Consider the following 21,458-nt stretch of genomic DNA (forward strand, 5'->3'; position numbering starts at 1 on the left):
AGAATATTCCGGTGTAGTCACTGTCAGGCATGTAAATTGAATAAGCATTTGCTGGGGTAAGTTGAGATTTCATGAATTTTTGTCTCATTAATTTTTTATCCTAGAATGGAATTTCTGCGATTGGTCTAATTTTCAGTATTCTGTAAACTAGAAAATAATGTAATTTTGTAATCGCAGTTTTGAATTCAATTTCAATTCATTATGTGTGTGTGTCAAAACATTTTTTTTGACAAAATTGTCGTTATAGTAAAATATGTATTATCAACTTGAAAACGTGAGGGGTTTTCACAATAATTCCTCATTCCATTTCAAGCTGGTAGTCTTGACAACCTAGTTGTCCATGGATGAAAATCATGTTCAGGTGAATGAATGCCTGTGTGATCAAGAATGTGTCCATGGGCCTTATTGGTGGTGATTATAGACACTGTACGTGGGCCCAGTTTCTATAGTGGTGATAATAAAAGTTGATCAAATTAGAAATCACTTTTGTTGAAAAAAAAATATTTATATTATTGTGTACTCAAGTACAAAGTCGAATGGTGACGGTTTCTACGACACTCTTTGAAAATCTGCAGTTTCCAAAATGCAGCTGGAGGCTCCAGAGCGGCGATACCATTCCCCGATCATTTTTCGAGAGTCGAAACCGGGCCACACCGGTTTTGCGAAATTTTTTTCTCCATTTTTGATCCAAATACATAGATGAAAATTGCACTTTTGCTTTTGAAATGTTGACTGGATATGTTTTTTCTTACTCTTTCGAGTTTTGTCGGGTTCAAAATTTCAAAAAAATCAGAAAATTACCATATAAACTGATGTGATTAAAAAACAACATTTCTAGAAAATACAATTTATTCGTAATGAAATAAAAACAATAAAATAATTACGAATATTTATAATGAAACAAAAACCAAGTTGAGGTTGGTACAACGATAAACTGACGATAGAATGCAATTATAATAAGAAGGATAGGCACCTCTTTATTCTACTTAGATGAGAATAATAAAATGAAAAAATGAACCCTGATCGAGTGTCTTCTATGTATTATGTAGATGTATACATTAACAAATCAGGTAGGTATTGACAAAACAAAGGAATGGGAGCAAATTATTCAATAGTTGGGGTAGTTCGGACGACCAGAATTAAGTGACTAGATTCGGTTGGAAGTAGATTGTACTTATACTTACTACTTGGAAACGAGATAACAATATATAACAGTTCTCAATTTGATTAATTGCAAAAAATAACAAATTGTAACTTAGTTTAACCTATAGATATGTACGTGCAAACTCCTATAGTAATGAAGAGGAGGAATAAAGTTACCCCTTAATAAATTAAGAGACTTCTTATATGTGTTAGATGGAGCACGCAGAAGTAGCAGGGACACAAATCTGAGATTAAGCAAAGAATTCAGTTTTTGATGTAAGTTCGTACTCGATTTCCTCATTCTTATACATTTCCAGCAACTGAAAAGGGAAGGAAAAAATATTCAAATTAGTTAGGTTTCCAAGTACTGGCACACCCAAATTTAAATTTTAAACAGCGAACATGCGTCGTGATTCTTACATCATTCACTTCTTTGTTAAGATCTTGCTTTTGTTTCTCGTGCTTCGCTGTTAATTTTTCTTTCTCTCTGCCATGCTTAATCTAAGAAATTGGATAAATTGAATTACATATGAAAATAAGTATGGGATCAAAAAGTAATTCTCACTGAGCAAAGATAGTACAGATTCATTTGCCAGCTACCAACCTGTAAAGTTTTTCGTTCTTCCATGAATTTTTTAGTGTTATTTTGTTGTTTTTCTCTCAATCTTCGGTCTTTGTCACCTTTCGTCTTGAGAGTCTTGTCATTCTGTACTTCTTTCATCGTTTCAACAGATGTTTTAGCTTGGTTAGTGTTCATTTGTTTCAAGTCTCTGAAATTCAAACAAATAAGCATGAGAAATTTATGATTTACCAGAACATCGCCAAGTGTATAGCTCACCTTTCATATTTCGCCTCCAACTGTTTGATTTGATTGATTTGAACTAATTCGATGACCTTGTCCAATGATTCACGTTGCTGGGTGACTTGATTCTTCAACAATTCCCATTCCTGTTTTCTATGTCGCTCGATCATCTCGGACCACTGCATTACTTGATCAGCTATCATCTTTTTTATCACAGCGTCATTAATTAGATCAGCTTTGCTGTAAAATTGAATAAATCATCGGAATTACATTGGGGTCCATATTTTTATGCATTTTCAAGTGTAATATGTAGGTATGTCTCATATTGTCTCCTAATAAATTACTCACCTTTTACCCTTGATTGCCTTATCGATAGTAGTGCACTGCTGCTTTTGAATGCCAACCTTTTCTTTCAAGTGCTTCTTACGCAATGTATCCAGTTCTTTCTTTTGTTTACGGCTGGTTTTTTGGAAACTTTTCTCATTTTGTAATGTTTCCAAAGTGATCGGTTCAAAGACTATTTCCTCTGAAATAATACCATCGTATGTAAGACCAAATCACCAGTAAGTGGGTAACTGATGAAGTAACCTATCTTTTGAGTTTAAAAAATATTCGCACCTTTTTTCTCCTCTTCTTTTTTAGTTTTACTGCCTTTTTTAACTGGAGCTGCACCTCCGCTACTGGCTGCAGCCGATGAATTTCCTCCAGGAACATCCTTGATATCCGTTTCCTCGATTCCCATAGCTTTCATTTGCTGAGCTCTTTTCTCTTGAGCTGACAAGAACGCTCGAGGATCCGATAAGGCAGCCATGAAGTCTAAAACATGAGTAAATTGAAAGGTTTTAAATTGCATTGAATGCTAAAGTGAGATTTCAAGATGTTATTTATGCAGAACATTTCATTCGTCCAACTTGCCATTGAGAACATTCGAGTAAAAAAATAACGAATCTCAAACACCTCACCTTCAAAACCATCAGGAACGTAAATTTTCAATTCAATATTACAGAACAACATCGGCAAAGACATAGGGAAATTAGCTTCGGTTCGTAGCGAAATATGCCGATAGCCAGCTTGTAATCCATCCAGTGGAAGAATACGTTGACCAAGTAGTTTATTATTCTCGTCGTAAACGCCGATTCGAATCACAGCCATGTCTGGTAACACAACCTAAAAATCACAGAATACATATTAGAAGGGGTACCATTTCGTGATAATAATATTCAGCCCTGCGGTGATATTTCTCTTACCTTACGGAATAGAAATGGTTCTTCGTTGTAAATAGGATTCAGACCATTACTAGGAATGAGCCTGGTACGAAATTCTTTTCGAATGGTATCCGTCGGTAAACCGTACATATCCACTTCGACGTATGTTCCAACTTTTTTATCGGATAAAAACTGACCAGCGATGACCTGAGTGGAAGAGAATTGAATAAAATGTGTTTTTCAACGGCATATTATCACCAGTCAACTCAGCATGTCGGAAATCGGGCAGAAACTGAATTTAAGATTGTTTTGTCGAAACTGGAATTTTCAAAATTTTGTTGGAGGCTGCAGAACTGCTTCAAACCTCCTCCAGGTGTCTAAAATAGAGTACCTATAAACTAAATGTCAACTTTCCAACTTGATTGGGTGAAATTTCGAGGAAACTGTATTTCTAAAAATCTGCTGGAGATTCCAAAACTGCTCAAAATGGCTAGAAATGATTGTTTACACTCGACTAAAGGGGGGGGGGAGTTAAAATGGGCCCTCAAGGAAATATCAGCCTTCAGATTCAATTGAGAAAAACATAGGCTTTTTTTGCTTGTTTGAACCCTTTGATTTTTGGAAATTCTCCAAAACTTTGAAATCCTCTCTCGTTAGGCTCAATGTGCGAGTTTGTGTGTAAACCTCATGAGGAGGTAGGTGCCCTGCCCAGGTGTCATAACACATTAGGTTAATGATTATTTACCTGTACAGCACACTGAGCGGCAATCACACCGTCCACTGGTGTTTCTGCAAAAGGATCGAATTGTTTATCAACCCGACGCATGAAATCTGGTTTCAGTAGGTAACCGCAATTTCCATTATATTCGAATTTTCCCTGATTCAATTGCATCGGTAAATCGGATGTTTGAAAATTCAGCGAGACCATTTGACAACCTGCGTTCCAGAACACCTGAAACAGCCAAAACTCAAATCAAAAACTAGAATTTTACCTTACCATTTTCAAAATATTATTATGAAACTATTGAATTTATGCTATTACGAATCACCGCTCGTAACAGACCGACTGACTTACCTGGGGCATATAATTCGACGAATCAGCTCTAGTACCCTTCGGGTAAATTCTACTCATTTGTCGTTTGTTATAGTTTACGAATTCGATTGCTTGAGATTTCAAATAGCCCAGACCAGCAGTCTCCGCGAACGAGCTCATGTTATGGTGGATGTTTTTGCCTAAATAAGGAATGAAAAAAATAATAATAATTCAAAAGAAGACAAAATCTAATTTTTTGGGTTAATTTTGTAAAATTTTGAATTTTTCCCCATTTTTGGTGAAAACTTTATTTTTGAAAATTCCCCAAAAATTGAAAAATGCACTTCAGCACCCAAAATTTTGACAGATGACATATTAATTTACACGCTTTTTCAATTTTTTCTGTTAGTTGAGACTGAATCTTTCACGTAAGTACGTTATAGCTTACTTTCTGCAACGTCGAATCCTTGGAACTTGATTGGCTGAGCGTAATTCACCATGGACGACAACCAAGGATGAACATTGGTTGTTGAGCCAGAATGTTGTACAGCGGCGGGGGCTATCTCCTCAGCAGCACCTTCAGCTTCCGCCTATTGCACAATCGATCACGATAAAAAAAATTTACAAAAATAAAATCGAAGGAGTCAGGTGAGGGGAGCAAAAATGCTGCATTTGCTGCGTTAAAAGTCACCTTTTTCTCTTCGGGTGGATTTGCTGACGCTGGAGCGGTAGCGTCTTCTTTTTCTTCATCTTCGATGACGAACTGACCTTGCCTGAATAATTCCAACTCTTGCTTCTCGACTTCTAACTTCAAGCGTTTATTTTTTATCATGATTTTTCGTTTGAGCGCACTCGGCGGAGGAAGCGGCGCTCCGGGCTCCAACTAGTGATGAAAATTTTTTCATCAGAGTCCACGATTGCTGTTGAGGTCGTTTGTAAATCGCTGCCATCGCTCGACGCAAGGCTCGTAGATACACGATTATTTTTTGAAGAATAATCAAGTTACTTAAATTACTTGAAGTGACTTTTTGTTACTTTAAAAAAAATTGGTTACTAAAAAAGTAACTTTTTTTTTTGTAAATTTTCCAGAATTCAACTTTTTGCCAAAAACATCACTTTTTGTCAGTAATTGCCAAAAGTTTTGTTTTTACTAAAATTGTCTGTCTTACTTTTCAACAAATATTCTCGCTTTTTGGTAAACTGGCTTCTAAGTTTCACCATTTTTTTTTTTCAAAAATCACCCAAAAGTCTCGCTTTTTGTCAAAAATTGTCGCTTTTTAGAAAAATTTGTCAAAAATTGCTTAGAAGCTCAACCTTTTGCTATTGCAGTTGCAAAAAATTTGGTCTTTTGCCAAAATTGCGAAGAAGTCTCATTTTTCTACAAAAATTGCTGAAAGTGAAAGTGATAACTTTTTGCGAAAAATTCCAAAAAGTCTCACTGTTTTCCAAAAATGTGTCCTAATGTGTCACTTTTTCACCAGAAATTACTGAAAAGCCTTTGTCTGTTGATGAAATTGTCAAATTGCAAAATTCTCTCCTTGTTGCCCTAGATTGTAAAAGTCTTGATTTTTTTTATCAATAAGTTGCAAAATCAAATTTTTCGACAAAAATTACGAAAAATTATCATTTTTTGGCACTAATTGCCAAAAAGTTGCGTTTTTTGCTAGAATTGTGCAAGTTTCTTTCGAGTTTGATTTTTAAATTTTTATTAAAAACGAAGTGTTTTTTCTGCATTAAAATGCTTTTCCCATATTTTGTAACTTTTTTGGTTACTTTTTGGTAACTTTTTGGTTACACAATGGTTAGTTTTCGAAATTTTTTTGGTGATTCCTGTCGCTCGTACTTACCGGATAATCTGGTAACGATTCCTTTAGCAATAAATCTCCCAAAATTTCATCACAGTATTTTGCCATCTTGTATTGTTGACTTTTGCAGCAATGATTTTCGAACGATAAAATAATTGGGAATTCGGACGTAACAAATGCGGTATCTCTTAAAGCGTAAATGACATCCTATAAAATTACTCAAAAATTAATAAGTAGGCTATTACATGGCGTTGAAATAGACATAGGTATCTAGATATTGAAATTCTATGTAGGTTTGTACGAAAATTAATAAAATTACATAACCATAATAGGCTTGAACCCTTACAAAAACCTATTCTAAATAACATTTGTAAAACGAAACTAAGTACGAATGGTATAGTAGGTATATGTACCTTGAACAGAATATCGGTACACATCGCTTTACCGTGAGTAATTATAGGCTCTTCGTCTTCGCCTTTACCATCCCAGCAATCCAATTCCACGCATCTGCGAACATAATTCGAGTACAAAAATTAGTTGGCAAATTAAACCATACGTTTGATATGTAGGTAATTAAGTATGCTGTTTCACGATTCGACTCACCGACAACCGGCCAGAAGAACTTGTCGGTACATCTCGACGCTAGATTTACCACCAAATTGCCTTCCACTTAGGTAGGTATTATGAGAAGAATTAATATAGTAATGAGCTAAAGGCTGGTCCATATCCATGTAGAAGTCTAATCGATCCAAGAATACCGGAGCGTTTTCATCCGACATCAGATAACGAATTAATCCTTCTTTCGAAAGTTTTTCTGAAACCAAAAAAAAAAAAGGTTGCTCGTTGGTAAAAATGGGAGGAGGGGAGATCCGATCAAAAAGTTGGCGTACTTTCGGTACGTAGCTCTTCGTTGGGTTCGTAATCGTTGATGATCTCGTTGGCTCGTTTTTCGTCGTATAACGGGTAAAGTATTTCGTTTAGTCTTGGATCTCGTTGTTTTTCGTTTAAAAAATTTATAAATTGGTTCACGTTTATGGTATCCGCTTTGCCTTGTGTTCTGTGCGATAAAAGTCAATCATTAATATCAACGAGTAACTTACATACATTCGCACAGTAGGTACTAGGTACCTATAATTTGTACTCACACAAATTGAAATAATTCTTCGATATCGTTCCTAGGGCAAATTTTATGGTACAATTCGTAGAACTTATCGAACGTGAAATCAGCCGGCTCGATCAGATCATTCTGTAAAAATACAAGTCTCAATACAAGTGCAGTCAGAGTGCTCGAAAAACTTGACATACTCAAAAATACCTTTCCACTTGGTAGTCCTAAATCCGATAAACACTGATATACCATTTTTTCAGTTTTACCAGATGCGAAAGTACGTGCTATAACTTTAACTGGAACTTTACCGCTTACTTCCACCAGCATACCAAGTCTCATCCAACTGTAGTAGACAAAAAAACACACTTAGTATAAACGATAGGGCATCCAATAGTCTTGTTCATCTTGCAAATCCTGTTTTTGTCCGGATTTTTATCGATATGTCCTGCTTTTGGTGCTTTTTACCGAAATGTCTTGTTTTTTTTTCAATCAGTCTTTCAATTTTCAATTTATTTTTGTGGAATTGAAAAAAAATTCGTTCGTTTTTCCCATGCAGTTGACAGATGAAAAAATTTTGCGTGCAAATAATCTTTAGCAGATGGAAAAATTCAAAAATTACTTTCTTTCCTCAAGCTGTTGTAAATGATTTTTTGTAGAAAAAAATAATGTTTTACGGTTGCTTGACTGCCCCTCCCCTCCACACCAATTAAGAAGTCGTAAAGTATTTTAAAAATATCCTGGTTTTTCATTTTGAAATTTTGTTTGGCCTCTTGTCAAGTAAAAATTACTTGTCCTAATTCCAGTCTGAATGTGTGGGAGGGGGCACGGTGCATGAAAGTTTTGGTGAAAGACTGAAAGTGTAAAATAAACTGTGATGAATGCATCACATGACTTTCCGAAGTTCTACCAATGAAAAGAAATCGAATATTACTAGGTACGTAATATGCACCAGCAAGCAAGATGTGTAGTCACAGTCTAAGCATACATATTGAAAATAAAATAGAATAATAAAAAAAGATACAAAATGAAAATACTAACTGTTTCATTAGATTAGTACGAACGCATACATTATTCTGTTTATTATTATGCGTGATTTTTCTCAACCCTTCTTGCCATATCTTGACAAAAACAAAATACAAAGAAAAACTTCATTAAGCGAAAGCAAACATGCGAACATCAAACTGTTACATAAAAACATGAGAAAATAAAATTGCAACACATATCAAATAAAATAAATTATGAAAGCCGCACGTACACGTAGGTACGAGTACGAGACGTATTAATTTCCTGAATCTACACTTACCTACCTCAATTTCAAATAATCAACTTTTTTGAGTGAGCGGTCGGGGGAGGGAAAATGATCTATAAATTTGAAACATGTGATAAGAATAAACTTGGGAGATTCTATTTTTGAGAATTTAGCAAAGTATCTCAGTTTTATATTAGTTTTCCGAATCTTATTGATTTTTTTGTAAAAGGTGAGACCATATTTACCCTTCTGCAAATCAACTGTCTTGATCAAAAGGGCATATTTGTTCCAATTGAGTTTTTTTTTTATTTTTTTTTTAAAATTGAGATACGAGTAGGTATACATAAATAATTTATTTTGTGAGGAGCCCCTACCAGGGAAATTTCCTAACAGATACAAAATCTATAAATGACGCCAGAATACACCATCAGCCGAAATTTCAAGAACTGATATAAATTTTTTGATTTTTGACGAATTTTTAAAATCTAAATTTGGACCTTGAAAAAAACCAATTTCATCAAAATTCGAATTGGTCTAGAAAACATGCGAATTGAAACCTATATTGTAGACCTCTCGAGTTGATTAGTGGTGGTTTCGAATTCTTCTGGAGCCTCCAGCGGATTTTCGGACTCTCTTGATTTCAGAAAAGTGAGGAATTCAGCACTTGAGTATATACTTAATTCGGTTTCACATGTGATTCATTCGATCGATTCAGGCACATACTACTTTTAAAATCTTTTTGTGCCGGTTTAAACCCGAAATTTTCTCCAGTGATTACTTGAGTATTTTTGTAAAAAAATAAAATCCGCTGGAGGCTCCATAACTTTTTTTTTGAATATGTCAAAAGACAACAAATTTAAAATTTTAGCTGCCCTAGTTAATTTTTCAAATTTTGGGGAATTTTTGAAACAGTCGAAACACCTGAAAATTGATGAAAATTGCAGCATAATCGAGTTGACAAGCTGGAATTTCAGTAGCTGAAATGCTTCTTGTGAATTTATTTTTCTCCAGTTTCAGTAGTTCTGCAGTCTCCAGCTCAAAATCAGCGATCTCCTGGAATTTCTTAGACAACTCAAGTTTTATGTTTGCAGCTATTTTTTACTAGTTCGATCAAAAAATACAAAATTATTTTCTTATCAATTTCTGTGGGTCATTTTGAAATGTTTGAAAATTTTCCAAAAGTCGAGAAATGAACTTGGGCAGATGAAATTTTGTATTGTAAGATTGAAGAGCTCGTTTTAAAATTCGAACAAACTAACACCGCTGCTGAATAAATTCTTTCGTCGTTGATAAACTCTACGCAGAATAATTCGAGCTAGGTATATTGAAACATTAATGGAGGAGGTGGAAAGCAAAGCAGGATAAGTCCAACTTTCACTTTTTGTGGAAAAACGCAAAAAACTGCTGTGAAGCTCTGGGTCAACCAAATTTCTCAAACTTAGTCTTAAATGAAAGAGGAGACTCATCATAATTAATCCCCCATATTTTGAACTTCAAAAAATTTGATGAGGGGGCGCCAGGGGCAACTTTGTATCAACTTATCCTGCTTTGCTTCAGTTTCAAAAAGTTATTACGTTTTGCTTCAGTTTAGCAGTTTCAAATTACGACAAAACTGCGACAAAATGTAATAAGTCCACTAATTTCAGTGGAAAAAATGAGAATGTTGGTAAAAAATAAATAATTTGGATGTTTATTCATCTTTTAGATTACAATATAGCTATATGCAGTACAAAAGATGATAAAAAATCATAATAGGACAGAATTGTCTTTAAAAAAAATTAACAGCTTTCAGAATGATCGGAATCAATTTTTTTTTCGAAAAAATTTAATTAATACAGCTCTAAAATACTCACAAAAACACAAAAGTGGTTTTGATAAAACTTCTTCCTCAAAATTTTATGAAAAAGCCAGGAGATATTTTTTTTGTTTTTTGACCACCCCATTTTTCAGTATTGAACACTATAATTGTAAAATACCAAAACATTTTCATAATCGAAATTTAGCGTAGAATCCATTTCTGTTATGGTCGAGGCATAATTCTACAGGTTAGACAAAAATAAACACAAAAAAGTAGCTGAGGAGGTGGACTTATTACGTTATGACGCACGATGACGTGGACTTAACTGGGTTTTGTCGCAGTTTCAAATCTTTATCACGAATTTTCACCCATTTAAGAGTACTTTTGGGTTTTGAAAGTTACACCACTGGATTCCTCGTTGAATTTTACTAAAGACAGTGATGCTAACTCGAAAATAAAAAAACGGGACTTATCCTGCTTTGCTTTCCACCTCCTTAATGAAAATATGAAAATTCACTTTATACAGCGTACAGCGCAAAATGCAAAATACACACGAAAGTAAAATAAAACAGAAAAAGTAAAAAAATAAAACGAGAAAAGGAAAACAGACAAAATCTACAGTAGGCTATATACGCATAAAAATCTAAGCCTACGTATGAGTATATTCAAGTTAAGCAAAATGAAAAAGTTTCGTTATCGGACTACAGCATCAAAACCAACTTTCATAGCGCTTATAGGGCACAATTATTACGACTACGAATCAAGTTATACTATGCGATGCTACGAAAAACCCCTAAGCTTTGTAGAAAAGGCTAAAATTTCACACCTAATAGTCAGTCTCGCCAACCAGCCGCAAAAAACTGAATTTCGTGTTATTTTTCCATTATTTTTCGACAACTAGGTAGGTACTTTGAAAAATTTTCCATTCAGGGTAAAAAAAAAAAATTAATAAATTTTTTGTGATTTTTTTATCGGTTTGAGTTGGCAAGTCTGGTACTAATAGATATGGCAGTTTTGAAACTATCGAATAACGAATAAAAAAAAATCGTATTTTAATATGCTCTATGTACGAATCATTACCTATACAAAAACTATTTAAAAAACGTAAAAACTGTCTTAAGCAGTTTTTTCGACAGCAGCGCAGCCACAAATTCAGATTCAGTTAGTTACACTTACTGCTTTTTCAAACAGGTCAACGGGCAAACATTGTTAGCTTTTACATTGTTAGTTATGTTTCTCAAACCAATCAGCCATACCTGCCGGTTAAGGTATATTTACAAATTGATTAACTTAGAAAATGGATCGCTGTGGACTGCGATTCTCATTTAATACAGAATATATGTACCTACGAGTAGATCTAATTACCTATTTGCTACCTACGTGGTGAAGTGTAAGTGTGATAAATGAAGATAGAGATACGTAGCTCTGGGTATGGGTAAAAGAGTATTGGTTTTGATGAAATGAATAGGTAGAAGCACTACGAGTAAGTTCGATAATAATCTGTCGCTCGTATTGTAAATAATTACATTAAAAACCAAGTTCGACCGTTTCTTTCAATAACATAAATACTGCGCGTACCTGGCAATGATTTTTTTTTCACAAAACCAACGTTCACAAATCTCATTAACCTTCACTTTTATGTTTTCAACCCGCATCCAAGGTAGGTAGACCTAAACAGACCTACCTATACCTATCAGGTAACCAATTCATTCATAGTTCACGCGATCGATAGATAATTTTATATATTTTTTTAGATCGTTAAACACCACGAATTTCGTTTCAACGCCACTCATTCTGACGATACCAATTGAGGGCACCAAATATAGGTTAATCTTTTTCGATCTAGCCACTCATCCTCGCCTTCCTCCCTCACCAGATCCCACAAACATGGTTGAAAAGTTTTTAAAAAATTGATAACGTTTAATTATCTCGCCAATTTCGAAAAATTGACATTATTACTCTCATTCATTTTCCACTCTCCCTCACAGTGCCACTCTAACTCCTATCATGAGGGGGCTGTTATCATAAATGGGCGGCAAAGATGTCTAATTATTTTCCAAACAGGAAGATGAGTCAACTTTGAGATCAGCGTGAAGTGCGTGTATCGAGAAAACAGAACATGAAAATCGAAGCTTACCTTGGCGGTTTCAGCATCTGGACAAATTATATGTTGGTAATTGATGTTAATGTAATCGGTACCGCTGCATATAGTCAAAGATTTCTCATCCAAATTATCTCCATGTTTGTTGGCCAACGTCGTCAGTAATTTGTAATCCTGGAACGTGAAATTCGATTAAATATACTTATACATTCCAAATTATAGGTATACCTCGAGTAATTGAACTCGAATAACGCGAATGTGTCCGTAGTTTTTCGATTAGACACCCCCCCCCCTCATACGGTGTCTGCCTTATAATGTCTTCATTTTTGGTATCCTCCGATGGAGATTTAAAGGTTGAAAGATCGTATTCGTGTTCATCACTTTTAAAAACATTCGATACATCGCATGGTTTTGGCATTTTTTTGGAGCACTAATCCAACTGGAGGAGGCATCGACAGCGTGAAAAGGGTGAGATCCAAAAAATCGACTCATATTCGATTTTAGCACCTTCACAAACATACTGTTCGATTTATCGCACGATTTTAATCGATATATTCAGATTTTGAACCCGATAAAGGGAGCCTGGAAGGCGTGAAAGAGGTCAGATCAGAAAAATGAGCTCATAATTCGTATTCAGCACCTTCGAAAATATATTAATCGAAAAATCGCAAGGTTTCGACTTTTTTTCATCATATGGCTCATTTTTTGACGTTTTGACCAGAATATTGGAGCTCCTTACCCCCTCCCCTTCACATGGTTTTTTGTTTTTTTTTAAAAATTATTAATCATTTTTTTGTAGTTTCAAAATTTGGGAAGATTTTGAGAATGGAGCTTACAAAAAAAGCTCAACTTGAAACTTTTGATATTTTTGAAACTACTTTTGCTTGATTTTAGAACATTGCACTCTGAAGATGGGCATGATGAGAAAAATTTAGGAAGATTTTGAGAATGGAGCTTACAAAAAAAGCTCAACTTGAAACTTTTGGTATTTTTGAAACTACTTTTTTGCTTGATTTTATAACATTGCACTCTGAAGATGGGCATGATGAGAAATTTTAGCCACCTTAATCGTAAGAAAAAAAAAACAAACCCCGTCCTACCTGCCGAAATGGAAATTAGAAGCCAATAAACATGCTTCATAGTTTCATAAACAGTATGTAATTTTTTGGGAATGGGAAAATGACACATCTCAGCAGTCAGCGTACGCTGAACAGCTCAAGTTGAAAACTAAACTTCTAGCTAGTAGCAATCTACCAAAAATACATTGATATCAATATTCAAAAAAACACTTTTCAAACGCAAAGAATTTCAGAGAAGCAGGACCAATTATTACATCTGCATTCGTTATTCGTGTTTTGTTGCCTCCCGCAACTAAACAGCTGATTAGTGTCACGCATTAACTGGATGATTTGTTCGACTCTTCGATACCTACCTAACCAAATGAGTGGGTAGAAAACTATTGAATTTAAAAATGATAATTTATGAACCGAAACTAAACGATTTTCGCAAGGGACCGAGAATAAAAATCAGAAAAAAATAACGTAGGTATCTTTACGTATACCTAGGTAATAATATTCAACAGATCAATTTTCAGCTGGCGTGTTCAGACATTTAAATTTGAATTATTCAAACAACTAAGCAAACAATGATCGAATTACTGGTGCAATTTTTTTATCGCTGCTTATACGAGTAGGTAAACTTCACTTTTGGAGAAGTATAATTTTAACTGAATAAGGACGTTCATATTTTTCATCGTCGATTCATTACGAACATATAGGTATATTATAGGTAAATGTGCGAGATTTGAGGAGTTAATTCAATGTCATCGACATTCGATTCCAAATATGCTACAGCTACATAGGTGAATCTGATCGACATAATTTCGAATTCGACTTACTTTGGGCAATCCTCCGGCTCTGATATCGCTCACTTGACATAATTCGATCACGTCGCCGTCCTGTAAATAAAAATATTTACTCGTCGTATGAGCAATTTAAAGATTGAAATGTATTGGTTGACGAAGGTGATTTTCTGCCTCTGCCATACTTTAGTGTCGCTTTTCCAGTATATGAAAAATCCGTGTTCGTCGACTTTGAATAAACAGCTTTGTTCGTAATCGCTAGAATCTTTTTCTTCAGTCCATCGATCAAATACACAACCTGTTAGCAGTGGTTCGGGCACTGGGATATGCCAATTGAATTCGAATTTCTTCGTCATATTTTGTCGTTTAGTTTACCTACGTGATAAAATAGCGTGAGCTGAAGTCAATTACCTACGTAACTTACTACATTCGATTCTATTGCAATAGTTTCAGGTTAGAAAACAAATACAAATTACTCACCAAATTCAAAGTGTAAAATTCCAGACAGTTTTTCTTCTGAGAAAAGGCAATACATCAAAATTTTCGTCGAGCATAAATTTAATCGAGTACTACCTACTGTTGGACGTTATATCGAACAATTATTACGAGTACTCCATTCGTGTCGATTTTCGTCAACTGGTACATAACTATAATACGAGTTGAAGGAAGCACTTTATTTTTAAAAAAAAAACTTTAGATTTAATGTACAGAATAATCTGTCATTAAAAAATGATAACACCGTACAACCCAAACATAAGTTTGCTCGCGCACAAACAAAATCGAACTGATGTGTTCTATGTTCACAGCATGTACGGAACACGGGCGAACGAACGAATGATTCGAATGCTCGATTCCGGATTTCTTAACCTTATCATTACGTTAAACGCGCTACGCAGCATCATATGTATTTGGATTTAACAAATTTAAGAAGCCATCAGCTGCTATTCGATGATTGCAACTATTGCAAGAGAGTTTTTGCTTTTACGTACTTGTTGCCTATTGATCGATCTGTCGTTTTTGAATTTTTTTTAGTGTTTCTTTCGAATTTTGACATTTTACTGTAGCACTGGTTTCGACTAGGTATAAACAATAAAAAAATCGAAAAATGAAATTTTTAAAAAAATTTTTAAAAAATTGAGTACGAGTCCTGTTTGATTTAATTCCATGATTATTACCTATTTTCCTTTGCGTCGATCGTTGAATTAATAATAATATCCTGTATGTGACTTGAAACCTCTTGAAAGATCGCAAATAAGATAAATGAAAATTCGTTATGATAGCCATGGCTTGATGAACCCATCGCTCACAGAACCAGAAGCCATGGTCCTGCCTGCGAATTTCTCCACTAATCAACAAGCAGTTCGTCGATCTCACTCAATTCGACCACAACATTTTATTTTTCTCGAAGCTTTTCGACTTCTAGATTCATACTCATACTCGTCCACTGTAAAATCCAGAACTCGAATCGGAACATCGGAAGATTAAAACGATAACACGTGTACTTTAGGAATTTGATGAATTAAAAAACGTCTTATTCAACCACTTGGCTACATCAGTGTACATAAAGTCATTACCATATCGATGGAAAAATAATCACAAAACCAGTTTTAAAAACCTTCGAATTTTTTTTCAACGTTCCAGATAATTAGATAAACTCGAGCCTGAATAAATTAAACGCTATAATACAACTAGAATTTATTTTAGAAAAATTCTAACGTAAAATCTGGTATCATTTTTCACACTGTTATAGGTAGGTACTAGGTACTCGTAGTTACGTTTACTAATAAAAGTTTATAAATAAGACTGATTATCCTTTTAGAGGTTATCTAGGTTTCCATGTTGAGGATTCCAAGTGTGCTTTGTAGAGTATGAAAGGTTACCCTGCTCATTCATCAAATCGCAAAAAAGTTGAGTTTTCAAGACAAATTCATGTTGGAAAATGATAAGTTTTGAAAATGCTCGAATCCTTCATTTCCAAAAAAAACAAACGAATCCAAGTTGGAAATTTTTTCCAAAACTGCAGATTCCGCTACATTAGTAAAGAACATTAGTCTAAAGCACTTTTTGAAAACATTTTTTAAAAATGAAAAATAATCATAATAATAAAAATATTATCTGGCGTTTCCTAAGTTGAGCAAGAAAAAAAAATGGTTAAAAAAATTCCCTCGTCCAAAAAATTGAAAAAAAAATCGGTGTTGCAAAGATCAAGTTTTTTTATCGAGTCATTAAATCTTGTCGGAAACGAGACCGAAATATGACACAACATTTTGCGAAATTGAAAGCTTTACACGGGGGGAGGAGGAGGGGGTAATTTGAATTGTTCTTCATCCCTGACCTCTAATTGAGCGCAAAAAGATGAGTTAGATTTTTAAAATTTCAAATGTAAATGAATTCAACATTGATATCTATCGAAGTAATCGGAAAAAATGTATGTTTTTGCCCTGCGAATGATTTTTTTAAAAAATGCATCGCCACGGTCATTCAGTAGTGCTTGTGCTATCTATGGAATGACGTCACAATTACAAGCATTAGAATTCAGAGCTATCTGAATAAAGAATTTGAAAATTGGCGCGGTAGCGCTCAATTTTACCACCGTTTCGATTCAACAGATGGAAGAATATCCTCGTAATGTAACACTTTGTTTCGCGTATTCGAACATAGAGTGGGTTTATGGTTACAATTTTCATCGTCTATAGAGATATTCTTCGACTGTTTTGTTGCACGTTTCTCAGGTTTACGAGCGTGTTTTTTTTTTATTCTCGCAGATTTTGTTGAAGTTTTTTGTCGATTTGAAAAGTACAAAAGTGGCGAGATATTCGACCTTGAAAACCATTTTTTATTTATTATAAAATTATGGTGGACTTGGAAAAAAAAATTACAAATTTGGATTGTATTCAAATTTTTCTCAAAGTTGATTCATTAGCTATCGACAAGAAAAAATAGGTATCCACGTCAAAATATTCTTGCAACTTGTGAATTGTAAAACTAGCTTTTCGCAATAATTTTTCCAACGTTGACAGCACTGCGATAGAAAATTATCGGCAGTTGTTTTTTTTTCTTCAGGAAAACGATAGTTGATCCATTTCCTTGTGTGACCTTTTCAATTTCATTCATACTGTATTGAAACATGAAGAAAAAAATTGTCTGTCAATTTTTTCAGAATGAGAAGTATAAACAGAGAAAATATCTTACCAACGTTGAGAGTGTTTGGAATAACTATTTGTAACTGTATCGTAATTAGGGAATTGGTTATTGGCAAAAGGGCATGAAGATATACATATACAGCTTTGAGGGGAAGAAGGTGGATACTACTGAGTATACCATACCGTAAATGTCACACCATTCTCGCTTTGTCATTAATAAGTATGACTAGAGAAAAAAAAAAAAAGACAAAAAATAATGTATAATAAAGATATAGAGGAAATTCGTACATGTGCCTGGAATACGCTAAAAGCAAGTAAGTCCACGGTGTCGTCCTCTGCTAGTTGTAGCCTTATCGTGGCTGGATATTGGGTGGGTAATGCGGGTATACTATGTATGTGCTCTGTGTGCGCAAAACCGTCCTGTACACGTACAGCTTACATCCCAAGCATAATATTATGACGATATAATGCGAGAATTTTGTACGATTTGAAATAATGAAAATGGTGTTGCTACATCTGAGATATGCTTCATATTGCTTCTGGGAGCTCTACTGTGCCATTTTTAATTGTTTTAAAACTTGTGGACCTCTGTGTGTGAGGATTGAATCATACGTGTGTCTTCATTAACAGACATTTATTGAAGATTGAATGTTCCCTTCACCCTAATTAAATAGGTGTTCGGTTCCTTGGAGTAATTGAGCCAAGAATACTCGTACGTACCAGTATCACAAAACGTCTCAAATTGTTGAGATCGCAAAGCTATAAACTTCTTACAATCAGCGAATGGTTTGTTAAAAAGAGGCGTGAATTACACCTGTCACCTTTCAAAAATGAATTAAGTCCTCAGTCTATTCAACATTCAACTCATTCTGATAGAAGTCCAAAAAATGGCTAATCAAATCTTCTGAAACTTTTCAAAATATAATCGAACTCTAAATCGATGATTTTTCAAAAAGAGTTTGATTCATTTTGAACCTATTTACAGATTTTTGAAAAACATATTCGAACCTTGTGGTACAGAAGCAATCTAAAAAAGAAGAAATTCTATGTTTGATCATGTTGGAATAATCAGAGTTGAAGTTGGAAAAAAAACTTACCTTATTCTGATCCCTGGGTTCACACCTTTGCTGAAGTGTATGGGTGGTGAGTAGCGTACAAGGATCGCTATTGATCAATTTTTTTAAAAGCTTTCAAGCTAACATTAGGGAGTGACCACACGTGCATGAATCATGAAAATTTTCTATAAGGTGGGTCAAATTAAACATGAGATTTAAATTTTCTGAAAGAAAAATCGTGATTGGTTCAAATTTCATCAGTCAGTTTGGAAACAGAAAAGTTGCTTCGAATGAGTTCCTGAATTTTCAAAAAAAAATTCATACAAGGAATTGGGAATCATGGATCATGTTGGCGCACACTGAAACTACGTATTTGTATTTCACCATCTAAAAATATTTTGAAAGTCAATATCACAACTTGGAGAAAAAATTATAAATGAAAAATTGTTACAGAGAATGTACTTCATTGAGGTTTTTTTTCCTCCAGAAGACTGCCACTTTTTCTGAAAGATTTTTTTGTGTCAATGAATTTTATACTAGAATGAAAAGTATCTCGCGAGGATGTTTGATTTTGAAAGCAATTCACCATGGATTTTATAGTTTGAAGAAAATTCAGTTGAGGACTGGTATTTCTGGTAATCAGCGGAATTTATCCGTTTTTCTATGGAGGAAATATGTAATTTACCTGGTGTCAAAGGTATGTGAACTTCTGTAATGAGTAGAAGTGAACCAGAATAATGTCATCTTATGGGATCCTTGTCATTTTCATCAAGTTTCATGATGAATGAAATAGATATGAACAAAGGATAAAAGATATAACTGGTTGTAAACTGTTCGTAATTAAGAGTTACGGACCTGGCATGTTGGAATAATTGTGGGGTTTGCTTCTCGTGAGTCAATCTTGACTATTTAAAATCAAAAAATCTTGCGAGACTCTTTCTTTTTGTATGAAATTAAATAATGCGAGTTTTTTCTTTCGAACCATTTATAACTTTTGAAAAAATCTACATACTTATGTGAAATTCAGTTTTTTAAAACCTTTTTTATTACAATTTTTTTCCAATGTCGTTCGTTTGATTTTCTAAATATTCTCAAAATGATGATGTTTATAGCTTTATAAAGTACAGGGTGCGCCAACAATTCAACAAGATCAATAATTACTCGTTTGAATTTTTCTTCGGGAATTGATATACTCACTTTGAGCCTTTTCTCTGTTTTAAAAACGACGATTGAATCGATCTTAATTTTTTTTACAGTAATTGCAATCGAATCTTCCTGATTCTCTGTTATGAAATTTTTCAACATTTATATGACAAATTCTCCAGCGTTGAATAAGGACTTCCGAGATCCAATGTGAGCCTTGGGCAAAAAATGGGTGCTGCTTGAAAATTTTTTGTACCCTCTCTTCTAAAGTAGGTATACTATACCAGTTTCACAGAATGCTTCGAATGGACGAGATCGCAAAACAAAAAACCTCTTACAATCAACGAATAGTTTGTTAAAAATAACATTATTTGCGCGGCTTTCAAAAATGAATAAACTCCTCAGTGTATTCAATGTTCAACTAATTTTGAAAGAAGTTCAAAAAATGACTACTCAACTTTTCTGAAACTTATCAAAATTTTATTGTCAAATTCTAAATCAATGATTTTTTAAGAAGAGTTCAAACTTTTTTTGAACCAAATTGCAGATGTTATCGCGGATTGAAATAAATTGCAGAATTTTGTGTTTCAGATGCAATTTCACATAAGATCAGAGTTGGAGTGGAAAAAAAACTTGCCTTATTCTGGACCCTGGGTTCACATCTTTATTAAAACGACGTGGTGCTGTGATTAATCGTTATTAGTTCAAATCTCAGTTAGGAAACAGAAATTGCATCGAATGAGTTCCTCAATTTTTAAAAAGAAATTCATATCAGGAATCTGGAATTATAGATTATTGCATTAGCGCACGCTGAAATTATGTAGGTACTTATTGTATTTCACCATCTAAAAATATTTTGAAAATCAGTACCTATCAGAACTTGAAAAAAAAATCAGAAAATGAAAAGTATCTTGTGAGGACGTTTGATTTTGTGAAACATTCTCGGTGTATTTTAAATCTTGAAGAAAATTCTGTTAAAGACTTGACTTTCTGGTAATCAGCAGAATTTTTCCATTTTTCTGTTGAGGAATAGACTCCTTACCTTCCTGAAAGAAATCGATCTGTACAACAAAATCTAATTCCAAATTGTCTCCACGTCTCTAGCTAAAAGGCTGTACACGGCGTGGTTAAATAAATTTAAAAAAATAAAAAATAAAAAAAAATTACCTACAATGAAAGGTGTGTGAACTCCTGTAATTAGTAGAAGTGATCAGAAATAATGTTATCTTATATTGTGATCCTTGTTATTTTCATCAAGTTTCGTGATGAATGAAATATATATGAACAAGAACAAAACTGTACTTATGAAGTGCAGCTTTTAAATTAACCTTTTTTATTGCAATTTTTTTTCTTTTGAAGTCTTTCCACTGATTTGCGAAGTATCCTCAAAATGATTTTGTCAACAATTCACCAAGCTCAATGATTTTTAATTGCTAGTTTGAATTTCTCTTTGCGAATTAAAATACCATCTCACTTTGAGCACTTTCTCCTTTTCAAAAACGACCATTTAATCGATCACATTTTTTTTTTTTTTACAGAAATTGCAATCGAATCTTTCTTTTAATCCTCTCCTGAGTAATTTTACAAGTTCATTTGATGAATTCTCCAGCGTTGAAGTGGTGCTGCCGAGATCCAATGTGGGCCCTTGGCAAAAAAAAAAATGAGGACCTTCTGAACATTTTTTGTGCACCCTCATCTAAAACTGGTATACCAGCATCACAAAACGTCTCGATTGGTCGAGACTGTTGAGCAAAAATCCTCTAGCAATCAGCGCGAATGGTTTGTTAAAAACAGGCGCACTCATTCCACTGGATTCTTGCGATTGTTCCTTTTAAAAATGAATAAACTCCTCAGTCTATTCAACATTCAACTCATTTTGAAAGGAATTCAAAAAAATGACTACTCGTCTCTACAGTTGAACTACCTATAAATCGATGATTGTTCAAAATGAGTTTGATTCTCTTAAAGCTCATTTTCAGATTTTTTTGCGCATTAAAAAATATACATATGTG

The 21,458-nt window shown here is 34.1% G+C and overlaps 2 protein-coding genes across 6 annotated transcripts in view; one reads left to right on the forward strand and one right to left on the reverse strand.

The window, feature by feature from the left end:
* The window catches only part of kcc (solute carrier family 12 member kcc), a 650,839-nt gene that overhangs the window by 204,727 nt on the left and 424,654 nt on the right, over positions 1–21,458 (forward strand). The window lies entirely within an intron of this gene.
* LOC135844955 (1-phosphatidylinositol 4,5-bisphosphate phosphodiesterase-like) lies at positions 832–14,901 on the reverse strand. 4 transcript variants are annotated; one of them, XM_065363364.1, is made up of 23 exons: positions 14,586–14,901; positions 14,291–14,480; positions 14,142–14,201; positions 12,281–12,418; positions 8,135–8,214; positions 7,304–7,439; positions 7,134–7,234; positions 6,879–7,045; positions 6,592–6,802; positions 6,402–6,495; positions 6,031–6,195; positions 4,875–5,066; positions 4,632–4,773; positions 4,226–4,383; positions 3,896–4,102; positions 3,193–3,357; positions 2,908–3,112; positions 2,564–2,761; positions 2,294–2,471; positions 1,982–2,185; positions 1,748–1,913; positions 1,564–1,644; positions 832–1,463 (listed from the first exon to the last, which is right to left on the reverse strand). In XM_065363364.1, the coding sequence occupies exons 2-23, from the start codon at positions 14,459–14,461 to the stop codon at positions 1,395–1,397; spliced, it is 3,288 nt and encodes a 1,095-aa protein (XP_065219436.1). In that variant the 5' UTR covers positions 14,462–14,480; positions 14,586–14,901; the 3' UTR covers positions 832–1,394. The 4 variants fall into 4 exon arrangements, with proteins under 4 accessions (XP_065219436.1, XP_065219438.1, XP_065219437.1 ...); XM_065363366.1 differs by lacking the exon at positions 8,135–8,214 and adding an exon at positions 11,320–11,399; XM_065363365.1 differs by having other exon boundaries at positions 14,291–14,502.

The sequence above is a fragment of the Planococcus citri genome, chromosome 4, assembly GCF_950023065.1.
Source record: "Planococcus citri chromosome 4, ihPlaCitr1.1, whole genome shotgun sequence".
NCBI lineage: Eukaryota > Metazoa > Arthropoda > Insecta > Hemiptera > Pseudococcidae > Planococcus > Planococcus citri.